At 24.6% G+C, this 24237-nt stretch overlaps 1 protein-coding gene across 2 annotated transcripts in view; it reads left to right on the top strand.

The window, feature by feature from the left end:
* Nucleotides 1-1900: 1900 nt before the first annotated feature.
* LOC100205860 (GTP-binding protein Rheb) overlaps nt 1901-24237 on the top strand; it is a 37763-nt gene continuing 15426 nt past the window's right edge. Inside the window, exons 1-3 of one of the 2 annotated variants that reach the window (XM_065811092.1) lie at nt 1901-2041; nt 19219-19282; nt 19425-19496. In XM_065811092.1, the coding sequence (XP_065667164.1) occupies nt 19231-19282; nt 19425-19496 (124 nt within the window). In that variant the 5' untranslated portion in view covers nt 1901-2041; nt 19219-19230. Of the gene's footprint in view, nt 2042-10019; nt 10159-19218; nt 19283-19424; nt 19497-24237 lie in introns of those variants that run through there. The other variant, XM_065811091.1, reaches the window with a different exon arrangement.

A 24237-nucleotide genomic window follows, 5' to 3' on the forward strand; every position in this document is an offset into this window, starting at 1 on the left:
AAGTGGAGTTATCTTTTGCAGATTAAACCGTCGATATACACTTTTTTTATTAAACTTTTTTTATTACACTTTTTTTATTAATTTTTTTTTATTAATCGATTTCTTATACTACATTTTACTTTTTATTTAACTTAATTTATTATTTTAATTTATTATTATTAATTTAATATTGACTTTATTCTATTTACTTTTTATGAATCAGGTATTAAATAGTTTTGAATGTTTAAAAGTTATAGCTAAAATCTTAAGAATGTTTTTTAGAATGCTGTTTGGACCTAATGATTTTCTCGACTTTAATTTAAATATAAGTGGTGAAACCTTAAGAAAGTTTGCTGGAGGTACGAATAGACATCGTAAATTTGGATTAATAGGATTAAATATGTTTGTATTAATAAGTTTTTTGATAAATTTAATTTGCATCAAGTAAAAACCTTATTTAAATGATAAGACGGAAATATGTTTGTTGACGGAAGTCAATCATCCGTTGTTTTATCAGAAGAAAATAGAAATTTTATCAGAAGAAAATAGAAATTTAAATTCGTTATCTGATATATCTGTGAATGGAAAAATACTTTTAGTACAATTTACAAAATGCCGTAATTAGTGGTTTAATTTTGGTAAATTGTACTTGGTATCATTATACATAAGTCCAAATCCAACAAATCTCACTTTGAATTGAGAAATAACTCAGAGCTAGAACTTTCTTTTTTTACACACATGATACACCCCCGACAATTTAAAGTTATAGTTATGAAAATGAGTTACTCATGAAAATGAGTAACTCGTTTTCACAATTTGTAAAACATAATTTTTCAAGATTTTTTAATATTTTAGTGAAACAGGCCATGATACATGACGAGTTGAGCGTTATATAATTGCAAAAAACAGCTCAACTCAACTTTCATCGGATACACAAGAAGCACTTCTTAGAACACTTAGAAACACTTAAAGTTTGGGCCAAAATACAGTTTTTTGAGCAATTTAAATAATTTTAGTAGCTAACTATTTTCTACATTATTTATTTTAACATATTTTCTTATGATTCTAACGGTATAAAAAAATAAGTACTGAAATAACTAGATAATTAAACTTTAATATATGTTTTAAAACTGACCGAAAACATCTTTTTTTTTTTATCATTAAAGTTTCATCATTATTAAACTTAATTATGTACATATATATATATATATATATATATATATATATATATATATATATATATATATATATATATATATATATATATATATATATATATATATATATATATATATATATATATATATATGCATACAAAAGTTAATATCATATTTCTTTCACTTTTGTATAAAATGAATATATAGGGACAGAATTTTGATTGATAGAAATGAATTACTTCAAAATTTAAACTTGTAGAAAAATATGCGTTACGTCTTACATACGGATACGTTAAAAATAGTTATTTTGAATTTATCTGTTGAAAATGAATTTAAGTAAAGGTTCAGAAATATCAATAAAGCTTGTACGGCCAAGAAATGTTTTTAAAACAGCAAAAAGATATAACCAAGTTGATTAGCGGAAACTTTAAATTAACCAACGATCGAATTGACGTTTTACAAAAAGAAGCTTCGTCTTTACAACATTTATATAATTAAAAAGTAAACAATAAAAAGTAAACATTAAAAAGTAAGCATTAAAAAGTAAACAATAAAATATTACATTTTAAAAAAACACAACAAGACATTAAAGAAAGTGTTACGTTTTCTTTAATGCCTTGTTGTGTTTTAATTAGATCCAAAAAAACCAAGAACTATTGTAACAAAACTACTAAACTACAAAGATAAGGTTGAAATTTTGAATAATGCAAACAAACTAAAAGGATCGGGAATTTACATCAACGAAGATTATTCAATTGAAACTGCGATTAACGAAGATTATTCAATCGAAACTGCGATTAACGAAGATTATTCAATCGAAACTGCGATTAACGAAGATTATTCAATCGAAACTGCGGCAATTCGAAAAAGACTTTTTGAAGAAAGTAAAAGTTATAGAATTAAAGGTAAATATTCTATAGTCGTTTATGAAAAGAAAATGTTCAAAAAATTTAGAAATAAAAATTTTGTTAAATGAATTTTTTTTTTTAAGTTTATAATATTTTTTTGATTTTTTTGATTAAATATAAGAATGCAAATAAAAACACAAAGGTATCATTTTATAATGTAACTTTTCCTTTTTAAATCAAAAAACATGATAGGAATTAAAAAAAAGTTATCAATAAAAAAATGCATATGCAAAATTTCATGTTAGTCAAAAAATTTGAATAAGATTTATATTGCTCAGCACTTACAGCAGTGAACTTACAGTCCTTAAACAAATTTTTAAGTTCATTTAGAAATTGATCTATTGAGTCACTCGGTTTTTGCTTCCGTGTTGATAAAATGTGTCTGGCAAATATTTCATTCTTTGGTTTTATGTAGATAGACTCGAGAATACTTGTTGCTTGTTCAAAATCATCACACTCTGATATGAATTCATAGACATTAGGTTCAATGATTTATTAGAAGATTAAGCTTAATGGAGTTATCATCAACTGCACTTACAAAATTGTAGAATGTTCTTAACCAATGGTTGTATGTTTTTTCGGCATCTGTTGAGTTCGGATCTATACCAAGTCTATCAGGTTTCATGAATCGCTCCATCTTTCTTTTATTTCATAAAAATATTAGTTCTTTTGATTGTAAAGAATAACCGAATTAATTATGTTGGCTCAAAAGAGCTATAATTATACTAGTCTATAACAAAATAACAAAATACATAAAGTATGTATATAGTATAATACAAAACATATATGTATACATAAATCACATTGACATAACAGCACACTAAAGTTTTTACAAGCTTTTCTTAAAGACATCTGCTTCAATTTTACTGTTGTAACAGCATTGCTCATGTCATCTTCGTTTCAGTTAGCTTGATTAGTTTTTCTCTTGTAGTTTCTCATCTAAAAATTTTTGGTCACTAAATGACAACAAAGTTATGTTATATTCTTTTAAAGTTTCTAATAAAATTATGTTTTAATTTTACATAAAATTCTTTCATAAAATGATAATATCGCAAACGTTTACTTTGATGATTTATAAAGTTTAGAAACTTGCTATCCTAAACGTTTATTTTGACGATCTTTTTTCAGTAACTACGGTTGTCGCACTTTCCCCGTAAGTGTAAAGTTATATATTTCTTATATATCTTTGAAACAAAATAATCTGACATAAGAAAAAGAATGGCAGCTAAAAGATAACAAATAAATGATTATAAACTCAATATTATGTTTGTTTTGTGGGAAAAAATGGCAGCGTACGTGGATTTTTTCCACATGAGAAAAAAAAATTAATTTTGATTTTTCAATCAAATTGACGCAACTCGTAAGCTTTAAACCCACTTTTCTATGCCATATTATATGAAAAAACTGATGGAAACTACTTTAACATAAAAAAACATGAAATTTTTAATATAATTAAACAAAATTACTGAATCGTTTCAAAAAAATTCTGTACAAAGTTAGAAAACCTAATTGTCTGACTTTGGCCCGGTGTCTTGCTTTGCCCCAGGTTACCCTAACTTTTATAATAATAATGATCTAATAAAAAATATTAACCCATTATATTATAATGTAAATTCAAAAAATATCATTGAAGGAATGGGGAACGACTCGTCCTCAATCCTTCATGTTAATATTAAAAGTCTTCAAAAAAATTTTGATTCTTTAAAACAATTTTTATATAAAATTAATATAAATTATTAAATTATTTGTCTCAGCGAGACATGTTGTGATGACAAAAATATGATGAATAATTATAATTACCATTTACCAAACTACAAAATGATTCACCAAATTAGATCATCAGGCAAGGTAGGCGGGGAGTTGTGTATTTTTATTAAAAACTCATTATTGTTTAAAGTTAAGTCAAATTTAAGTTCAACCACTAATGATTTTGAGTCATTGTGTATTAAACTTGTTAATATAACCTCAAAAAACATTATCGTCCATGCTTCATACAGAACACCAAAATGGATCAATTAAAGTGTTTGAAGATCACATTAAAATTGTAATTAAAAATAGTTCGGTTTTAAAAAATCTGTTTATCTGGTTGGTGACTTGAATGTCAATATTTTAGATTATGACACAAACAAAAACATTAGACAACTTTTCAATGTAATCTATAAAAGTAGTCACTATCATCAATAAACCTGCGCGCATAACTAGAAAAAGTGAAACTTCAATAGATCAAATTATCATCAAATAACTTCTTTAATATAAAAATAAAAACAGGAATATTTAAAACAGATATCTCTGATCATTTCCCACATTCATTATTTCACAAAAATGTAATAAAAATAATATTCAAAAAAATAAAAAAATAACAACAAGAATAATAAACGACTCTTAAGTTAAACAAAAAAGGTTATTGCTAAAACACGTAAAATCAAAGTTTTCTTTAATTGTACAAAAATAGCAGTGTAATTTTTATTGCTGATTTTCTTTCAAATTCTAAAGTTATAGTTTTTAACTTTTTTGCAAGAAACGTTGATATGAAACCTCCAAAAAACTGATATGAAATTTCAAAAAGCCCCACCCAAAGCTAGAGGGATCATAAAGAAAATTGAATATTTGGAGACTGCCGTGATGACCATAATCTGGAGCTCTAATATGGAGAGGTTTAATAAGGTCAAAAAATTGCCATAAACCGTTGAATTGACATAAAAGTTGTTGAAGAGCTTTACGGAATTTTTGCTTTCGTGCAAGGTATAAAGTATACATACCTTTCACGAAAATGCTATGGATAATAGACGTCCTTGAGGTTGCAAGAGGCATACTGATGAAACTGTTAGTACTGAAGATATCATCTTTACTGAAAGAAGATCTCACCAAGCTAAATAAACTCAATATTGATTCCATTTTTAGTTATGTAGCGACGTAGTAATGAAACTTGCTTACCATTATGCCAACAATCTCGACGAGTGTATCAATTTCAGAATCTTCATTCCTACAGATATTTTGATTGCCGATAAGAAGAGGAAGTAAACGCTTAGAACCTAGTTCAAATCATTTGTTCTAAGAACCTTGAGTCCATATTTCCAAACATTGATGTCGCACCGCGAATGTTTTTAAGTACTGCTGATACAAACTACTCAGGAGAGCCGTCATTCAACACTCTAAAATGGAGCAAGAGCGCACTAAGTTTAATAATTGGGCAAGAGTAAATGCCAGCTTTTTCAATTTTTTGCATTAAAAGTGAAATGCTAAAAAAAAAAATTAACAGTTAAAGTCTGGTTTTGCTGAAACCAAATCTTGTCGAAAAATATTTAAAAGCTAAACATTGTCATATTGGTTTTTTGTACTTTACAACTCTGCCTGTCATACTTTATAAGTGTGACTGTGATATTCTAAAAATTTGAATCGAGTCAAAAAAATAGTTTAACTTCATTATGTTTCTTTCTAGACCTAGTAGCCAATTGTTTAGAAATTCTGTACGAGTGGAGGGTAAGTAGATCTTTTAATGATAATAGTATATATAATATATATCCGAATAAACTTATATTTTTATTTGCTTTATATAAAGCAAATAATAAAAACAAGTTTATTTGGAGTAATAACAATAACATCAACCAATCACAACGACAATAATAAGTAATAACAGTATTAGCTATGAAACAGCAAATATGAAATTGTTATGAACAGTATTACCTATGAAACAGCAAACATGAAATTGTTATGAACAGTATTAGCTATGAAATAGCAAATATGAAATTGTTATGAACAGTATTACCTATAAAACACCAAATATGAAATTGTTATGAACAGTATTAGCTATGAAACAGCAAATATGAAATTGTTATGAACAGTATTAGCTATGAAACAGCACATAAACTATAAAAACAACAAATAAAGTATAAAAACAATAAAATATTGGTATACAAGTTATTGAATTAAGTTATACGAATTAAAAAAAAACATTAGTTATGAAAAATGGTAATTAGTAATACTATAATTACAAAAATGATATAAATATAATATATATGATATAATAAAAATGAAATAAATAAAATAAAAAATTTAAGAGATAAAACGTTTATAATAAAAAAAGTAAAATCTATATTTAAAAAAATCTTCTTCATCAAATAATTTAATCTTTTCCGATCCTTTTCTTTATTCATATTATGTTTTTTTCTTTTAGTTTAATTAGAAATCGATTCTATTTTGTAAAATTTTTAATATATTGTTACTATTATTAAAGTTACTTGTTCACAATTATTTTAATTGTAAGTTTTAAATTTCCATTACAAACTTTTTATTATTGTTATAGTTTATGCTAATTTTGGTAGAATTTGAATTTGATACCATGACCAAAATAAACTGGCAATGCCTTTTTGAACACACTTCCATGAAGAGTAATGCTTGAGCACACTTCCATGAAGACTAATGATGTAAACTTTACAAAGCAGACGCTGTGGCAGAGTTCATATTTATTACAAATGGAGGTTTAATGGCAGCACTGAGCATAGCAATTTTGAAAAGAAATATGACTGTGGCAAACCAGAAAATAAGTACGACAATTAAATCTTGTTTACTTTGATGGACGCAATTTGTGTAGTGAACGATACAGAAATAATTATCACAGTTTTTCGTCATTCTTTAAGCTAGGTTTTATCGGTCAACTCGCAAACAATACAATCCTATTTACAAGGGGCTGTCCATTAATTACGTCAATAAAGAAAGGTGTGGGGGCAGTTTGCAGTCCAGTGTTACATACTCGCTTCAGTAGTTTAAAAGATTTAAACTTTTAAACGAGTTTAAAAGATCAGTATTTTTTATAAAGAGTATCGTATTAATAACGATACTCTTTATAAAAGAAACTTTCAAAAATTAAAAAAAAAAATTTATAAAATCACAAATCGATCACATAAATCCTACAACAATTGACTTGAAAGACGACTTAAAACGTTTTATCAATTTTAGTTTTTAACCAAAACTTAATAAACATTAAAATTTAAATATGCTCATGCTTAATGGAATAAGCATGAGCATACTTATATTTGGTTAAAAAATCTTGCCTCTGCAGAGTTGTTTTGATGTTTTAGATATGACACTTTCAGACTGACTAAAAGCTTTTCTTATTATTTTTTTAGTTTGACATGGGGCAAAACAAATTCCCTTTTTTTTTCCCTTTCTTTTTCTTAGGGACTTTATTTTTCTTTATTTAGAAATTTCTAGGTATAAAGAACTTTTTTTAGAAACTAACGACTGTGTTCCTCCACTTTAAACCCGTGTTGTCAGCCCTGTAATCCATAATTTTCTTTATGAAACTTTTAATCATACACTGCTTTTTTAAAGTTTTCAATTCAAGTTTTGTTTGTAGAAACTGGTTACAAAAATCAAACATTTTATAATTTATGTATGCAATGTCTCCAAATGAAAAGTTGCAGTTTCTTTTAAAAGACCAGAAACCATCGGAAATACCATTTGCAAATAACTTTTAATCAAGCAAACCAATTAAATGAATAGAAATAAAAAAGAGCTATGTAAGTGAAAATGCATTTCAGCAGAGTTGTTAACAAGGTCAAAAATACCAAGGCCAAGATCAAGGTCAATAGTTTTAAGGCCAAGGCCATGAATTTCAATGTCAAGGCCAAGATCAAGAATTTCAAGGCCAAGACCTACCCAAACATTTTCAAAGCCACAAAAGCTCTTTACCAAAAAAAAAAAAAAATGCTTTTTTGGAAATAATAGAAAAAATCATGTTTTACAAATAAGATAGTTTTGACAAACTTTCTTGAACGAATAGACCAATTATAAATCTAATTCGAAAATTATAAATCTATATTTGACAAATATTTTTGTGTCACTGCAACGTAAGCCCCTGTTGAGCGTATTTTTTATCAAAGCGCATTTGATGCCCTCATAGAGCTCATATGTCTAATTCGTTGCTTGAAACTTTCATGTTTCTTAAAAATAACAAAGACTTATAGGCTATATAGTGATAGTTAATGCTGTTGTTCAATTAATTTTTGTTTTCGGCTTTCATATATATCTACAAATAGCTTTTCCAATTGATTTCGTCGAATTCTGCACAAAACCTTGATTCAATTTCAAAACAGGTGGTTTTATTTTCACAGCACTTGCTACCAGCAGTTCTTGCCGTACCGTAAGACAAAAATTTTAGTTAGTCTTTTTCTGATGTTTTTGATGAGCAAATCATAATTTTTTTGTTTTGTTTTGATATAGTACTTTTGAATCTGACATGTAACACTATTTTTAGTAGATATCAAAGTTTTTCTCTGGTATTGTTCTTGACCAAATCTAACATAATTTTTTGATAATTCAGTGACAGAGCTATCAAAGAAGGATATTTAAACTATTGTTTCTTAGTTCAAAGTTGGAATTTATAAATAACATTATTTTAAAAAATCCTGTTAAATATACATTATTAACTTACTAACAACTTTTTAAAACAGATTTAGATAAGTTGAATAAAAATTGTATAATTAAATAAATAATTTTTTTTTTTTTTTTTTTTTTTTTGTATTTCATTTATTTTGCAGTTTAACAAAAATAATCAACATACATATATACAAGAAAGAAAAAATCTGTCCGTAAAAACGAAGAAGACAGTAAAATTTGTCAACAGTTACAATTTTCTCTTATTACAATGATCTTTATAAAATAAAGAATTAAACAGACAGGGGCTCAAAGAAGATGAAGATGACAATAGGTCATCGCAATCTTTTCATAGAGCCCCTATTATTAATCCTAATTGGCATAAAACTGCTGCGCTGATCAGTAAATCAAATAAAGATAAAAAACTGAAAAAATCGAATATGTGTTACTTGTATTTGCTCTTAGATAACAGTTTTTAAATTTGATATAGAATATCAAATTTGAAAACTAAAATCATTGTTAGTAATTATTATTTATTTGTTTTTTAATTGTATTTTTGATAAAAGTTTTAAATGACTTGATTTTATCATTTGGTGGACGATAAACGCATCCAATTAAAATATTTCGAAATTTTTTTATTTCAATAAATAGGCTTTCATAATTATCGTTTCAGAAGCATAGTATGTTTTTTATCTTAAAATCATGCTTTTTTTAACGTGTAATTTAATTTAATTAAAATATAATTAAAATATTTCAATTCAAAAAACTATTAAAATTCTGTTTTTAATTTTAAGATAAAATCAAGTGTTTAAATCTTTTTTTAAACTTTGAAATATTTCAATTAATAAAAAAGGTTAAATAATACCATGTGACTTGTAGAGATGTAATAAATTCCCATTAACCAATCATGTCATTGATTAATGCTTTAAAATGGTTAGTCAAAAATGGCAATTTAAACCGTGAAATAAAACACAAAATTAAGTTCTAAAGCTTTCAAATAAACAAAAATAACTCTTGTAAACAAAATCAAACTTAGTAAAACTTTTAAAATGCAAACACTAAAGAAAGTTCTGAAATTCTTTGAGAAAAGGTGGAAGGCCAAAACCAAAACAATCAAGATCAAGGCCAAAATATTTAAAACCAAGGCCAAGGCTTTAATTTTTGTTCTCAAGGTAAGACTTAAAACCCTGCATTTCAGACTTTAAATAATTAGGGTTTTCTTTAATAGATAAAAAACTTTTTTTATTGTTATTGCTATTTAAAAACTATCAAAATTTTACGGAAGACTGTACTAAATTTCTTTGCGGTTTTGATCGTGGGACTTTGAATTGTGAATATCGTGAACAATTCGATGTAAAAAGCATTATTGATATGATTGCAAATTTAGATAATTCTGAAATTCATGTTTGATATTTTATTTTATTTTAGTAAATCTTTTTTAAAAAACAAATAATAAATATTTTATTCCGCGTAATGTAATTTTTATTTTAACTCCCCCCCCCCCCCCAATCGCCAGAATACGAAGATCAAATGAACATAAAATTTTTTTTTAATGTTCATTTATTTATGACCGTTTGAAGGGCCCCGGGGCTTACAACTAACTAATCACTCTTTTTTCGCAGTACATTTAAGTTCACAAATTACGCTGATATACATTGTAGTATTGTTATCGCATTCAGCATGAGAATTTCATGTATTAAATTCAATTAATTTTTTTTGGCTTTTAAAACAAAACGCAGGTAAGTCTTTAACTTTATGAGATTTATATATTGGCTTATTGTATCAGTAGTTTTAAATCTATCTTACTATCAGCAATAAAATACTAACCAATTCCTAACTATTAATTTGAATCTTGATTTAAAAAAAACTTTTACAGTGCAATATTTACTATTTCTGCATTTCATAACTGTTGACACCAGTTGTTACGGCTTACCTTTTTTTATTATTAATATTATTGTTGTTGTCACTGTTTTCGTCGTTTTTATTGTTATTAAATAAAAATAAATCATCAGGTATCTATTTCAAATTAAATTACCAAATATCACAAAGTATTTTATTAAGAATTATAGCTGATATTTTTGATATATATTTTTGTATGCCTGGTTTATTTACAAGTTATTTACTTTAAATTAGCTTTTAAATTTTTTCTCTTACATTAATTGAATTTTAATATCACTATAATTAACAAAATATATTTCATGCATGCAAAATAAATTAAAAGCTACTTTAAAAGATAGAAAGTAGTAATAAATAAACAAGCCAAACAAATTATTTGTTACAAACAGTTTTGATAATTTATATTGTAACTGCCTATTTTATATATGCCAGTAGTTATTAAGTATATGTGTATATACATATACATACAAAAATACACATATATGTATATATATATATATATATATATATATATATACATATATATATATATATATATATATATATATATATATATATATATATATATATATATATATATACATATATATATATATATATATATATATATATATATATATATATATATATATATATATATATATATATATATATATATATATATAAAATTTAAAAAACAAAAATGTATTTATATATATATATACTTGAAAATGATTATTGTATAATTGAAACATAGTGTTTAAACTAAAAAAAAATTCTTATATATATACATATATATAATATATACATATATATAATATATATATATATATATATATATATATATATATATATATATATATATATATATACATATACATATATACAATATATATATATATATATATACATATATATATATATATATATATATATATATATATATAATATATATATATATATATATATATATATATATATATATATATATATATATATATATATATGTATGTATGTATGTATGTATGTATGTATGTATGTATAAAAATAATAATTGACTCTTATATGAAACAAGTATTATTAAAAACCATACTTTAATCTAGGCCCTAACCAAAAAATTATTTTATTGAAAACCACACCCTAACCCTGACCCAAAAGGTTAGGATCAGGATTTGGTTTGAATATGGTTTTCAATAATATTTATTTTGCATAAAACTTGTTTTCTACATACTAAAACAGGGTGTGCTGAAATACAAGTCCTCTTGTATGTGTGTTATAGTTTAAAATAATTTAAATGTTACATAGTTATACATAGTTGGAATAATTATCTCCACTGCCTGAAAAAAATAGTGCATGAGAGTATGAACATATTTGTATAAAATTTGGCAAGTATATAAAAATGGATATTAAAATATTTGTTTTGCATAAGGCTTGTTTTTAATGGACTTACTAAAGGGGATGTCTGAAGTACATATCTTCTGGTATTTGTTTAATGGTTTAAAATTATATATATACAGGGCTTGAATTAATGCAAAAAAATATAATCACAAATTTTCAATTTGAACCTGCCTGAAGTAGAGAGTAGGCCTTGTTATGAGATTTTATTGCATAACAAAAGCATATAACACTGATAAACATAACTTTAACACAGTTTTGATATATACATAATTAAAAGTTAAATTGCGTTATAAGCGTGATTTAAAGTACTACGTTGTAATTAAATTTAATCTTAAACTGTGTTAAAAATCATTTAAACTAATATAGCAAAAATTACTGATGAAATCTAAATTTGGTATTTGAAAATGATTTCATTTCCTTATACTTTATTTCTTAAAACAATCTCGTTCTTAACATAATCTTTTGTTTCATAAACAAAAGTTATATTCATAAATAAGTCAAAAGAACTTTACATGATATTGAATATATAAGAAACAAATTTTAAATGCATTTATGAAAAGAGTTATTTTCAATAAAAACACTTTTCCCTTTTTTAAAAGAAAAAAAAATTAAGTTTTTAAATTGCTTTCACATATTTTTATCTACGATGAAGAGATTCATGTTTTACAAATTATTTCTTTCAAAACTGAATTAAAGTATTTAAAATCATATTTAATTCAAAGTCTTTAAAAAAAAATCTATTTAAAATGATCACAATTGAATCAGTGGATGTTAAAAGGGTGGAAGTCCATTGCAAAATTGCATGTCAAAACTTTCAATTGAAGAAAAAATCTTCAATTTAAAGTTTTGATATTCAATTTAATCAAGATTTTTATCAGTCTGTATAATTAAGAAACTAATTTGCTATATACCCTAGAACTATGAGAAATTATGTTAATTTTTTTTTACATTTGTTCTTTTTGACTTTTCGCTTTTAAAATTATTTTTGCTTTATTTGACGTTTTTTCTCAATACTTACAATACAATAATAAGAAAATAAATTGCAATTCATTTGTAAAATGTATTATTTAATTAATAAATTTTTTAATGACGAAATAAACTGAATAAAAGAATAACATGGTTTCTTTTATAAATGTTTTACCGCATTTAATGTATGTCTGAAATTGTTTCTTTTATATTGCTTAATTTCCAATGTTAATACAAATTACTAGAGATAATAAACATAACGATTGCTCTGTTTGAAAAAATGTATTTAAAAACTTTAAAAAAAGTTTTAAATAGGCTCCAAAAGTTTTGTTAAAAAGTTCAGTAAATTAACAGCACACTAGCTCACATATCTTTTAAAGCATTGTCAATAACAATAGTTCATCAGGAAACAAACTATCAGGTTTAAACGCACTATTTGAATAATCCAACAAAAGTGCAGACTATTTCAATGGGGGAAGTGAAAAAAACGAAATATTTTATATTTAAATATAAGTATTAATGACTTTTTATTTTTTTACATAAAAAACTTTTTTTTATATTTTTTTACAATTAGATAGCAATTAGTTTTCTTGCTTTCCTGTGAAAAAACAGTAAAGTTTAGTAAAAACATTAAAAAAAAAAATTTAAAAATTGTCTATGTTTCTAGCGCAAATTATAAAGTATTTCCTTAATATACTGACTAAAAAAAGTCGCGAAAAAAATGTATATCAAAAAATGTTTTTATTTTCGTTATATCTGCTCTTTTCCTTGACTTGTATCAGTTTTGGTAATGGAAACAACAAACTCCCTAAAATTAAGAAAACAAAAAAGTAACATATTTAGGTATATTTTTTTGACAACTTTTTTTTTTTAATATTCAATTTTTTGTTTGTTTATATTTACATTTTTTATTTAGTATAGTCTTCGTTTCCTTTCTTCTATTGCTGTTTTATTCTCTACTTTCTTATAGCTTTATTTTGCTGCAAGTTTTTAAAATGCTTTTTTATAAAAATTATGCTATATAAAAATGTGATCAAGTTGTCTAAAAAAAACTACTTTAAGTGTGGACAAATAAGGCGTGCGACCGGGTGCGTTTCCTGGGAAGGCTTGTTAAAAGATAATTTAAATATTCCAAAATATAAAGTTTTTGTTTAATGTACGTAAAATACAAGCTGCATAACACTTCCTAACAAAGCCTGAAAGAGGATGCAAAATGTAAAGTACAAAATTCTTATATACTTAATTTTGTAATTGCTATTTTTTAAGGATAATATCTAGTTATAATTTAAGTTACTGTTATGATGTAATGTGCAAGAAACTTTATTACTATTACAATATTCCTTATAGTTATTTTTACTTATAAGGATACTTAATAAAGTGAAAGTAAATCTGCAAAATATTACAAAATTTAATTATAAAAAACTATTTAAAATAGAATTGATTACTAAAACATCATCACCATAAAACATTAGCATTAATTATTTTTTACAAAAATATACACAACCAATATACCAAATGAGTAAGAATCAAAATAACAAATGATTAAACTAAAAAAAAAACAAGTTCATTAGATTCCATATTTTTTCTAGATTTATTGATTTTCAAGATTTTTTCGAGATTCTTAATTTAGCACGCTTATTATAAATTTAAGCATAGTTTATTTTTTCATTCAATGGGTTTTTAATGTTTTAATTTAATTGTTTGGGTTCAATTGTTTTGCAATAAAACAAGAGAAGAAATTTTGTTTAGTAATTAAATTTATAATTGTTGTGAGCGTTAAAAATTCACAAAAGAAATTTGCAAGTTATTTTAAATTATTTCAAATTTCAGGTTTTAAATTTCAGGTTTTAAATTAAGATTATTTAAACAACAAAATATCAGAAGACTAAAATTCTTGTTCAAATAGATTTCTTTTTAAAATAAATTCCTTTAAAGACTAACATAATTATAAATAATCTTATATATATATATATATATATATATATATATATATATATATATATATATATATATATATATATATATATATATATATATATATATATATATATATATATAGTATATATATATATATATATACATATATATACATATATACATATATACATATATACATATATACATATATACATATATACATATATACATATATACATATATACATATATACATATATACATATATACATATATATATATATATATATTATATATATATATATATATATATATATATATATATATATATATATATATATATATATATATATACACATACTTATATCAGCCCTCAGAGTTAGAAAAAATAAGGTCGGCAATAATTTTCCGACCTTACTTTCAAACACTTCTAAGTTGGCATTTAGTTGCTGACTTAAAAGTGTCGACCCTAATTCCGAGGGTTGATATATATATATATATATTTTTTGCTATAAATAAATTGAAAACATAGTGGTGTTGCATTTTTCATATTCTATTTGAAATTTCTTGTTAAATAATTTTTTTGTTTTTTATGTCTTAACAATATACAAACAAAAAAATCTTAACAATAGATATAAATAAAAAATTGGTATAGCAAAATTTTAAAAGTAAATTTTTTTGAGCATAATAAGTATATTTAATAAGTTTAGTAACTTAACTTTATGGTTGTTTTGATTTACTTTATAGGTAAACTTACTGTGGGTGTACTTTATTCATAAAGTACAATACACTAAGGAAATTATTGACTCATCATACAAGCATTTAAATTAATTAAAAATCCAAAAAGTTTTAATAAAATAATGATGAAAAAAAATTTCAAAAAAAAAAGTTTTTAAGAAAAAATTAATGGCAAAAGTGTAAAGTTTGCAATACGCTTAGTTTGATATACAGGCTTCAGTAGAAATAGCGGGCTATAGCATGCCCTTGCCTCCACGCTTGTGTAAGTCAATTTATGCAGACATAACAAAGCCTGCAATTGACTTACACAGGCGTGATAAAGTATATATTTTTGATATAAAGAAGTGTTACATATGTTGATGTTATTTATTTAGTTTTTCTTTAAAAACTTCTCACATGTAATATGTAAAAAATAAAAAAAACGATATTGAACAGTTTTTTCAACTATTCTGTATTATTGTGTATATTAAGTTTTAACTTAATTGATATGTTAAGAAGCAGGTGATATATATGCACGTGTTGCAAAAGAATTTAACAATTGGTTTTGGTCTTGTATGACCACACATGAGTATTTTATTTTAGACAACTTGGTCATGGTTGTTTGAAAGTTTTATATTATTCATTGCATAAAAACTAAGTTTCAAAAACAAAAGAGCTAAACTAACAAAATAGGAAATTAAACTAAATTTAAATAGAAAAAAATAAAAATAAATTAATAATTTAAATAATATGTGTACTATTTTTATTTTTGTTTCTCTAGAGTGGTTGTTATTTTCAGCAACAAAATTAGATAAGGCAAAGCAAAAAAAAAGTCAACATCAAAAAGAATGATTTTCCTATATTTTATTTGTTGTTTTTTTTTAAAGAGGAAAGTGAAAATATAAATTGCAATCTGTTTGTAAAATATATTTGAATAATTTTAATGTAACAATTATATATTGTCCCTATATGAATACGTCTATGAAATGCATGCATATAATTTTATGCATAACTTTTTGCATTATATAGTTATATTTATTTGTTTGTATGTAAACACATGTTTGGCTTATTGGAAATGGCGTATACTTCATAAATGGAATGACTGTGGTTCGAAACCCATCTCTTCCTAAATTTTTTTTGTTTTTTTACACACACACACAGAGCCAAATGTTAAAAAGAACTATGTCCAGAAAAAGAAAGATAATATGAAACAATTAAAGGTATGTGAAAAATGTGTAGACAGCATGGCCATCTAGACGAATCTCTTCTCATGGCCAATTGAAGCTTAAAAACTAGATAAGAGGTTACAAAACAAACATATGACCAGTGGTATTTAAATGAAAAGTAAAAAAATTTGGGCAGTTTTAGGAATCAAACCACATGCATTCTATGTATGAAGTTAACGTTTTATCCAAATAAGCTAAACGTGTGTATACTTTAAAATGATACAAAATTATATTAATAAAAAGTTATATATAAAAGTATACATATGCATTACATAGACATATTCATATAGGGACAATATATACTTGTTACATTAAAATTAAACAAATATATTTTACAAACAGATAGCAATTTATATTTTTGCTTTTCTCTTTAAGAAATAAACAAATAAAATACAGGAAAATCATTCTCCTTAATGTCAACTTAAAACTATTTTTTTTTTTTTTTTTTTTTTGCTTTGACTTATTGAATTGTGTTGCTAAAAATAATTTTTTTTCTATTCAAATTTATTTTAATTTTGTATTTTCTTAGTTTGGCTTTCTTTGTTTTTGAAACTTTTTTCCGCAATGCTCAATATAATAAAACTTGCAAGCAGCCGTGACTAAGTTGTCTAAAATAGAATACTCATGCATGGACATGACAATGACATGGCATGCGTGGACATGACAAGACAAAAAACCGCACGCGTTTCCTGGGAAGGCCTAAAAATTGTTAGAAAATTATTCATGCGTTTTGCTTGATTGATAAACTAGTTTGTCATACTTTATAGTTTGTTAATAACTAGTATAAATTTTTATAATTATGTCTCAAAATTAATTAAACAAAACTATTGGTTTGAATATATATGAAATAAAGACAGCAAAAAACCAAACTTACAACTGAATGAAGTTCACTCGAGAGTAAAGAAACAAATCCAAACATAGAGCAATAAGAAAATAACACATGAAGTGAAATGCATATAAATAGGCACAAAAAAAAGCAGTGTAACTGACAAATGGTAGCAGAAAAAAACTCCTTAGAAAAAAATCCCCGTAGAAAAAATCCCCTCAAAAAGGAATTGTTCTTCACAAATGTTAAATATGAGGTAGACTAGGGTGGCTCTTAAAACAACATTTTAAAAAAAACCTTCCTACCCCTTTACTTAGTTCTATATAATACTAAAACACTAGGTTTAAAATTTTTTCGAACAAAAAATTATTTTAGGGGTAGCTCAAGACCCTTAAAAATTTGACTGGTCCCTAAAATTTTGAAAATAAAAGTTCTTCTAAAGTATGTCAACCTGGTACTCAAAAGAAGCGAAATTATATAAAAACTTTAAAAATAATAATCAATTTACGAAAAAATAACTTTTTTATTGAAAACTATTGTTTTTAAGCTGAAATTATAAAAAGTCATTATTTTCAAGTTTAAAAAAGATAGTTTTTTTAAACATGCTTTTTTTGTAAAGTGATTACTATTTTTAAAGTTTTTATATAATTTCAATTCTTTTGAGTACCAGGTTCACATACTTTAGAAGAACTTTTATTTTCAAAATTTTAGGGACCAGTCAAATTTTTAAGGGTCTTGAGCTACCCTTAAAATAATTTTTTGTTCAAAAAAATTTTAAACCTAGTGTTTTAGTATTATATAGAACTAAGTAAAGGGGTAGGAACAGGTTTTTTTTAAAAATGTTGTTTTAAGAGCCACCCTAAGGTAGACATATAGCAGCTGTTTCATATGCATTTCTTAAAGTTTCAACTTGGTGTGGTTTACTTCATAGTTCTTAATGGAAGGTTGAGGTGTATTTTCATTTACATGTCCTACAATTTCATCTTGCAGGCTCACTTTAGTTTGTGCTTTACATTCTCCTTTTTGACATAAAATGCATTCAAACTAACAAATTTCATTTTCTTTTTAAAACACATACACATGTTCTTTGTAAATTATTTTACATTATTTTTTTTGTAATGTGATAAACAATATTTAAAATATTTTTAAGTTTTTTTAATTTATTTGGCTAGAAATGTTGGTTAACATTTCCAGCCAATTTTACCAACATACCTTGTTACCATTTCTTTGTTACAAACCATATTTCATTATATTATAATTTTTTTTTTCTTCATATAAACTATATTTTTAATACTACTAATTATTTAAATAATAACTAAATTATTAAATATAAAAAAATAAAATAAATATAAAAATAATAATATAAAAACTAAAGAAATTAAAGAAATTTTTTTGAAATGCAAGCCTTTTTTTTATATTTTATTTTAAAAAAGCTTTTTACTATCCCTAGAATTAAGAAAGATTAAAATAAAAGTTCAGTAAAATTATGTTGAAAACCAAATAATTTTAATTTCTCGAAAAAACATATTTCATCAATATCAATTTATATAATCAGGTATAAAAAAAAATTGCATTCTTTGCTTTGCATAAAATGTCATTGATGATTTCATAACTAAATAGCTTTCTTTGAGGGCTTCATCGAATAAGAGTTTGGATAGATACTAACTAGCCATCAATGAATTTTATTACAGAAGATAATTATTAGACTGTGTTAACACAAGGTTGTATTGTTAGGTTATGATGAAATAGAATTGCATGCCTTAATTTTGAGAACTTTTTTCTTTTTTTAGACTTTTAGAAATTGTAGATAAACTGTTTATTTTTAAATACTAATTTATCTATTTATATTTGGTATATTGATATTCTCTATAACAGAATCTTGCCATAATGACTTCTCTTCGATCAAGGAAACTTGCTGTTATGGGATTTCGTTCTGTTGGTAAATTGAATTTGTTTGCATTGTGTACAGTTTATAAAAAAAATTTTTTATCATCCACCTAGCAATTCATTAGTTTTTATTTGGTATTTTTTTACATTTAGTTTAATTTTTGCAGTTAATTTGTTAAAATCATTTGTTTCAGGGAAATCTTCATTATCAATTCAATTTGTGGAAGGTCAATTTGTTGATTCTTATGATCCAACCATAGAAAACAGTAACAATCTTTTTGTTTTAAAATTTAATACAGATGATTTGATTGTTTTTTAAACAACCGCAAGAGTTGCAGGTCAAACTTTTATAATAATATAGATAGTGCCCAACATCATAAATTCACATGTTAAGCAAAATTGATAATTTTTTTTCTAATTAATTAAATTGGTTGTTCCAGATCTGTTGATATAAAAGTTTTTCTGATGCATGGTTTAGTTTATAAAAACCCAAAAGGAAGCCCATGAAATTTTTTTTTTTTCTTAGAAAGAAATAACTCATTAAAGTTTTTTGTTTAGTTTTCTTTTTGTTCTTAGGGAATTTTGGGTTACAAAACTTTTTTATTTATAATTTTCGTGCATTTTAAGAAAAAATATAAAGATAATTTTTGAGCAGCGGCTCACCTTAAGTCTATCAAGGATTCCTAGAAGTTTTATAAAAATTCCAAACTAGGCATAAAATCTTGGCAATAGTGCAAGCAAAAAAGTCACAAATAAGTTTTGACATTAAAAATTTTAGTTTTTCTTTTATGGCCAAAAAACTGTAAAATTTAATTATTAAATTTTTTGAATTTTTTTTTTGATTATTTTTAGTTCTATGAGATTTGCCTTTCCAAAATATTCCTTTTGAATTTTTATACATTTTTGGAAGAAATACATGAAAAAGTAATTTTTAGATATGGTTTGCTATGTGGCTATCAGTGACCACTAGAAATTTCCAAATAATTCTGAAATTGCTTTAAAATGAGGACAATGGTGCCAGCAAAATAGTTATGAAGAGCTTTTAAAATATTGTAGTTTTTTATTTTAAGGCCAAAAAACTGTAAAACTTCCTAAATCTAAACTGTAAATCTAGTAGAATTTAGCACTAATTTCAATTTAAATTAATTAGATTACTTTTAAATTTAAAGAAGTTTTCCTATGTGATTTTATTTTATCTCCAGATTTAAAATATTTTAAAATTATATGCTCATCAAAACAGTCTTTTTAACACTTTCCTCAATCCATTTTAGTTGCTTTATTAGAAAGCTGTACCGGGTGATTTACCAAACAAACTTACATCTATTAATGCTTTTGTGTGTGTGATTGCATTAACAAAAAGAATATTAATTCGAAAATTTACTGACTTAATTATTATGCTATATCTTAGTAGAGTCAAAAATTGAGTGAATTGAGTAAGAATTATGTCATTGTCAAAATAGCTGTGTTTTCCAGGCATGATGGTACTTGTTGCTATTCAAGGAAAAAAAATTTAATGTAAGTTTTGAATGGCTTTATAACTTCCAATATATAGTGATTTTTAATCTTCTTCTGGTTCAATTTTAAACATATAATATCAAAGAATTACTTTTCCTTGTATTTCTTCCAATTATATATTAAAATTAAAAAATAATTTTTTGGCAATTCTCGTAGCACTAAAAGAAAGTAAAAAAAAAAAAAATTCAAAAAGTTTAATAATTATTTTTTTAAACTAATTCATTTTACATTTTTTCTTGGACATAAAATAAAAGCTAAAATTTTTATGTAAAAACTGCGTTGTAACTTTTTTACTAGAACCAATGCAGGCATTTTAAGCCTGTTTTTGAATTTATCTTAAATTTCTAGTGATCCCTGATAGTCACAAGGTAAGGCACTACCCAAAAATTACTTTTCCTTATATTTTTTTAAAAAATGCAAGAAAATTGAAATAATTTTGTAATGCAATTCTGAAAAAACGAAAAGAAAACAAACAAGTTTTTTTTTCTTGAGAAATTATTTTCTATGGGCTCCCTTTTGGGTCCTTTATAAATCAACTTGTTTTGTCAAGATTTGTGTTTTGGAGTTATAGAGTTGAGTAAGGGTTGTAACCACAATTAAAAAGTAGTCTCCTTGACTTTAGTGAGCTTTATGGCCTTGGGGAAGTAAATTAACATAAAAAATAAAATAAAAAATCAAACCTTGCGCCAGAAAATTTATTTACCAACAGATCTGGACTGACCACATTTAATTAACTAGAAAAACATAAAATTATCAATTATGCTCAACATGTGAATTTATAATGTTGTGCACTCTACACTTAAAAGATTAAAAGGTAAAATTTTTAAATTAGGATCAAAATTATATTGAATAACGGATTGTCCATAAATTATGCAATGCTAAAGTTTACTAATAAACAAAACAAAAAAGATCAAAAGTTTTTCCCTTGAAGTGCTTTAAATTAAATACAAAATCATAATAGCGCATTAAGTTTAATGAAAATGCTGGGTAAAAGAGCTCATGATCTCATGCTTCAATTTTTAAAATAAATTTAGCGTTGTGTAATTTATTAATGATCCCTAATCAAAAATTTGATTAATGGAATAATCTTTGTTTTTAAACCATAACAGTTAAAGTGAAATCAAAAAACATGTAATATTATCAATAAGTCAAAACAAAAATTGCCATAAAAACATTTTTTTTGTTAGAAAAAGCAAAAAAAAAAGCAATTAAATTGTAAATCAAATAATTAAAATAAAAACAACAAAAACAATATTTTAAACAATATTTTCAAAATCAATACTGCAAAAAGATATTTTTATTATATAAGGTAACAGGCTTCGGCAGTAGTAAATGAGTGCATGAGCGGTGAAATGTCAGTCTAAAATGGACTTGGCAGACAACGTGAGCCGCCTGCACTGATAGTGCTTGTGCGAGCAATTTTTTTTATTTTTATATTTAGCTAAAAAAGATCATGGAGAAAATTTATGATAATTAATTACGTTTTTTTATTTATAACATAACACAAAATATTACATTGTATAACAGTTTTGTTAGTTATACAATGTAATATTTTGTGTTATGTTATAAATACACCAGAGAAACAATTGCCAGCAATGGTTGTTTTTCTGATATTTATTCAATTTGTCATATGCCCATTTTTTGTGTTACTGAGAAAATTGAATTTTAAATTTTAGTATGCATAGATTTTTTGCCAGAAAGTCCTAGTGATTATTTAAATATTTCTTTAACTTTTATTATTTTTGAGATCAAATTTAGTGGACACACTCCACTGGTAGACAAATATTTATTGATGTATAAATTCCTATTTTCTTATAAGTTTATTCGTTACTCTTTTTCTTTGTTAAATTTTTTTTCTCTAATTTTAAAAGTTTAATAATTGCACTGAAATAGCACTGAAAAAACAATAGAGCTAATTATAACAAAAAATTAAAAATTATAAGAAGAAATTAAAACTTGAATAAATATATTCAATACTTTTAAAATTGTTTTTGTGTTAAACAATTCAAAATTGTTTCTAAACTTATTTAAGTTATTAAATATGCATGTATCTATTGTTTTATTATTTGGGCAGAGGAGGTCAGTTCATAGGAGTATTTATGTTCCCAGGCTACAATTACCAAGGTTTTTTGCAAAACATTTTGATTTGACCCAAGCATGAACATTAGGGGTGGGTGTTTTTTTTTTCAAGTTAGGGCCCTATAACTATTGGTGAAGTAATTACCTAAAACTCACAAAAACATAAACTATATAAATGCAAAAAAAACCTCTGCGCAAATCCTTTTTAAAGTATTGCCAAAAGTTTGAAAATTCGCTTAAATAACTCATATTGTTTAACTATTATATATTGTATTATTTAAATGTAAACTGTATTTTAGATATATAAGATATCAGGGAATAATTAAATTGGACAAATTGATTGCCCTTCCAATATTTCGAAGCCAAGAAATTGTATATATGGAAATTTGATTGAGAAGCCACTGATAGATTTTCGAAAATTATGTAAGGCAAAGCACCGATTAGGAAGATATTATTTCCTTTTAGAACTGAGTAATATTTCTAGATCAAGTGATGTTATTAAAGAAACCTCAATTGAAGTTTGTCAATTATGGAATAAAATGTCGATACCATGATTTACAGAGAAATCTGTGCAAAGAAAAATAAAGTCTGCTATTCAAAATTATAAATTTGTTATTAAATCAACAGTACAAATAAGAAGACAATATTATAAAAAGCTGGGATAAATTATTTGAAAAATGCCAAATTTAAAAATCTGTAAGACAAACTCTTTTATAAACTTCAAAAATCTTCCAATGGGTGCAAAGGTCTGTGCAGTATTGTGACAAAGTCTATTACAACACATCCACAAGACCTGCCACCTAAAAGAAAAGAACTTGAAACAAATTATCAGGCCTTCCCAGGAGAGGCGTGCGGTCGCACGCCTTGAGTGAACACGGATAATTTTTTTTTTTTTGGATAACTCGGCCACGCTTTTTTAGCATATATTAAAAATAACGGATTTTTAAAAAGGCGCTGAAAAAATCAAATTAAATTCGTTGTATTATTTTGTAATTTTTTTAATAATTTATTCTTTTCATTAATAAGGAAATAATAACATAAAAATAGTATATATATATATTTTTTTTGAATTATTTTTTCTTATAACAAAATTTTTTTTTTCTATTTTACATATTTTTTTTTCTAATTTTAAATTTTTTCGCATAAGTATGTCTTTCTACAAAAAATAACTTCTAAGTTCTAGAAGAATTATTTTCTACAAGGTGTTCGTAATGGATATGATTGTGTAGCTCATTCGGTTAAGACGTTACGTAGAGCCGCGGAGACCCAGGTTCGCATCCCGCGTCGGTAGAGCGTGTTTTTCAAAATAGTTTAAAAAAGTTTTCGTTCACATTTTCTGTTTATTCTTTCGACTTGTCTCAAATATTGTTGCTGAAAAAATCAACACCTAAAAATATATTATAAATAATTATA

Source organism: Hydra vulgaris, chromosome 11 (genome assembly GCF_038396675.1).
Source record: "Hydra vulgaris chromosome 11, alternate assembly HydraT2T_AEP".
NCBI classification, from domain to species: Eukaryota; Metazoa; Cnidaria; class Hydrozoa; order Anthoathecata; family Hydridae; genus Hydra; species Hydra vulgaris.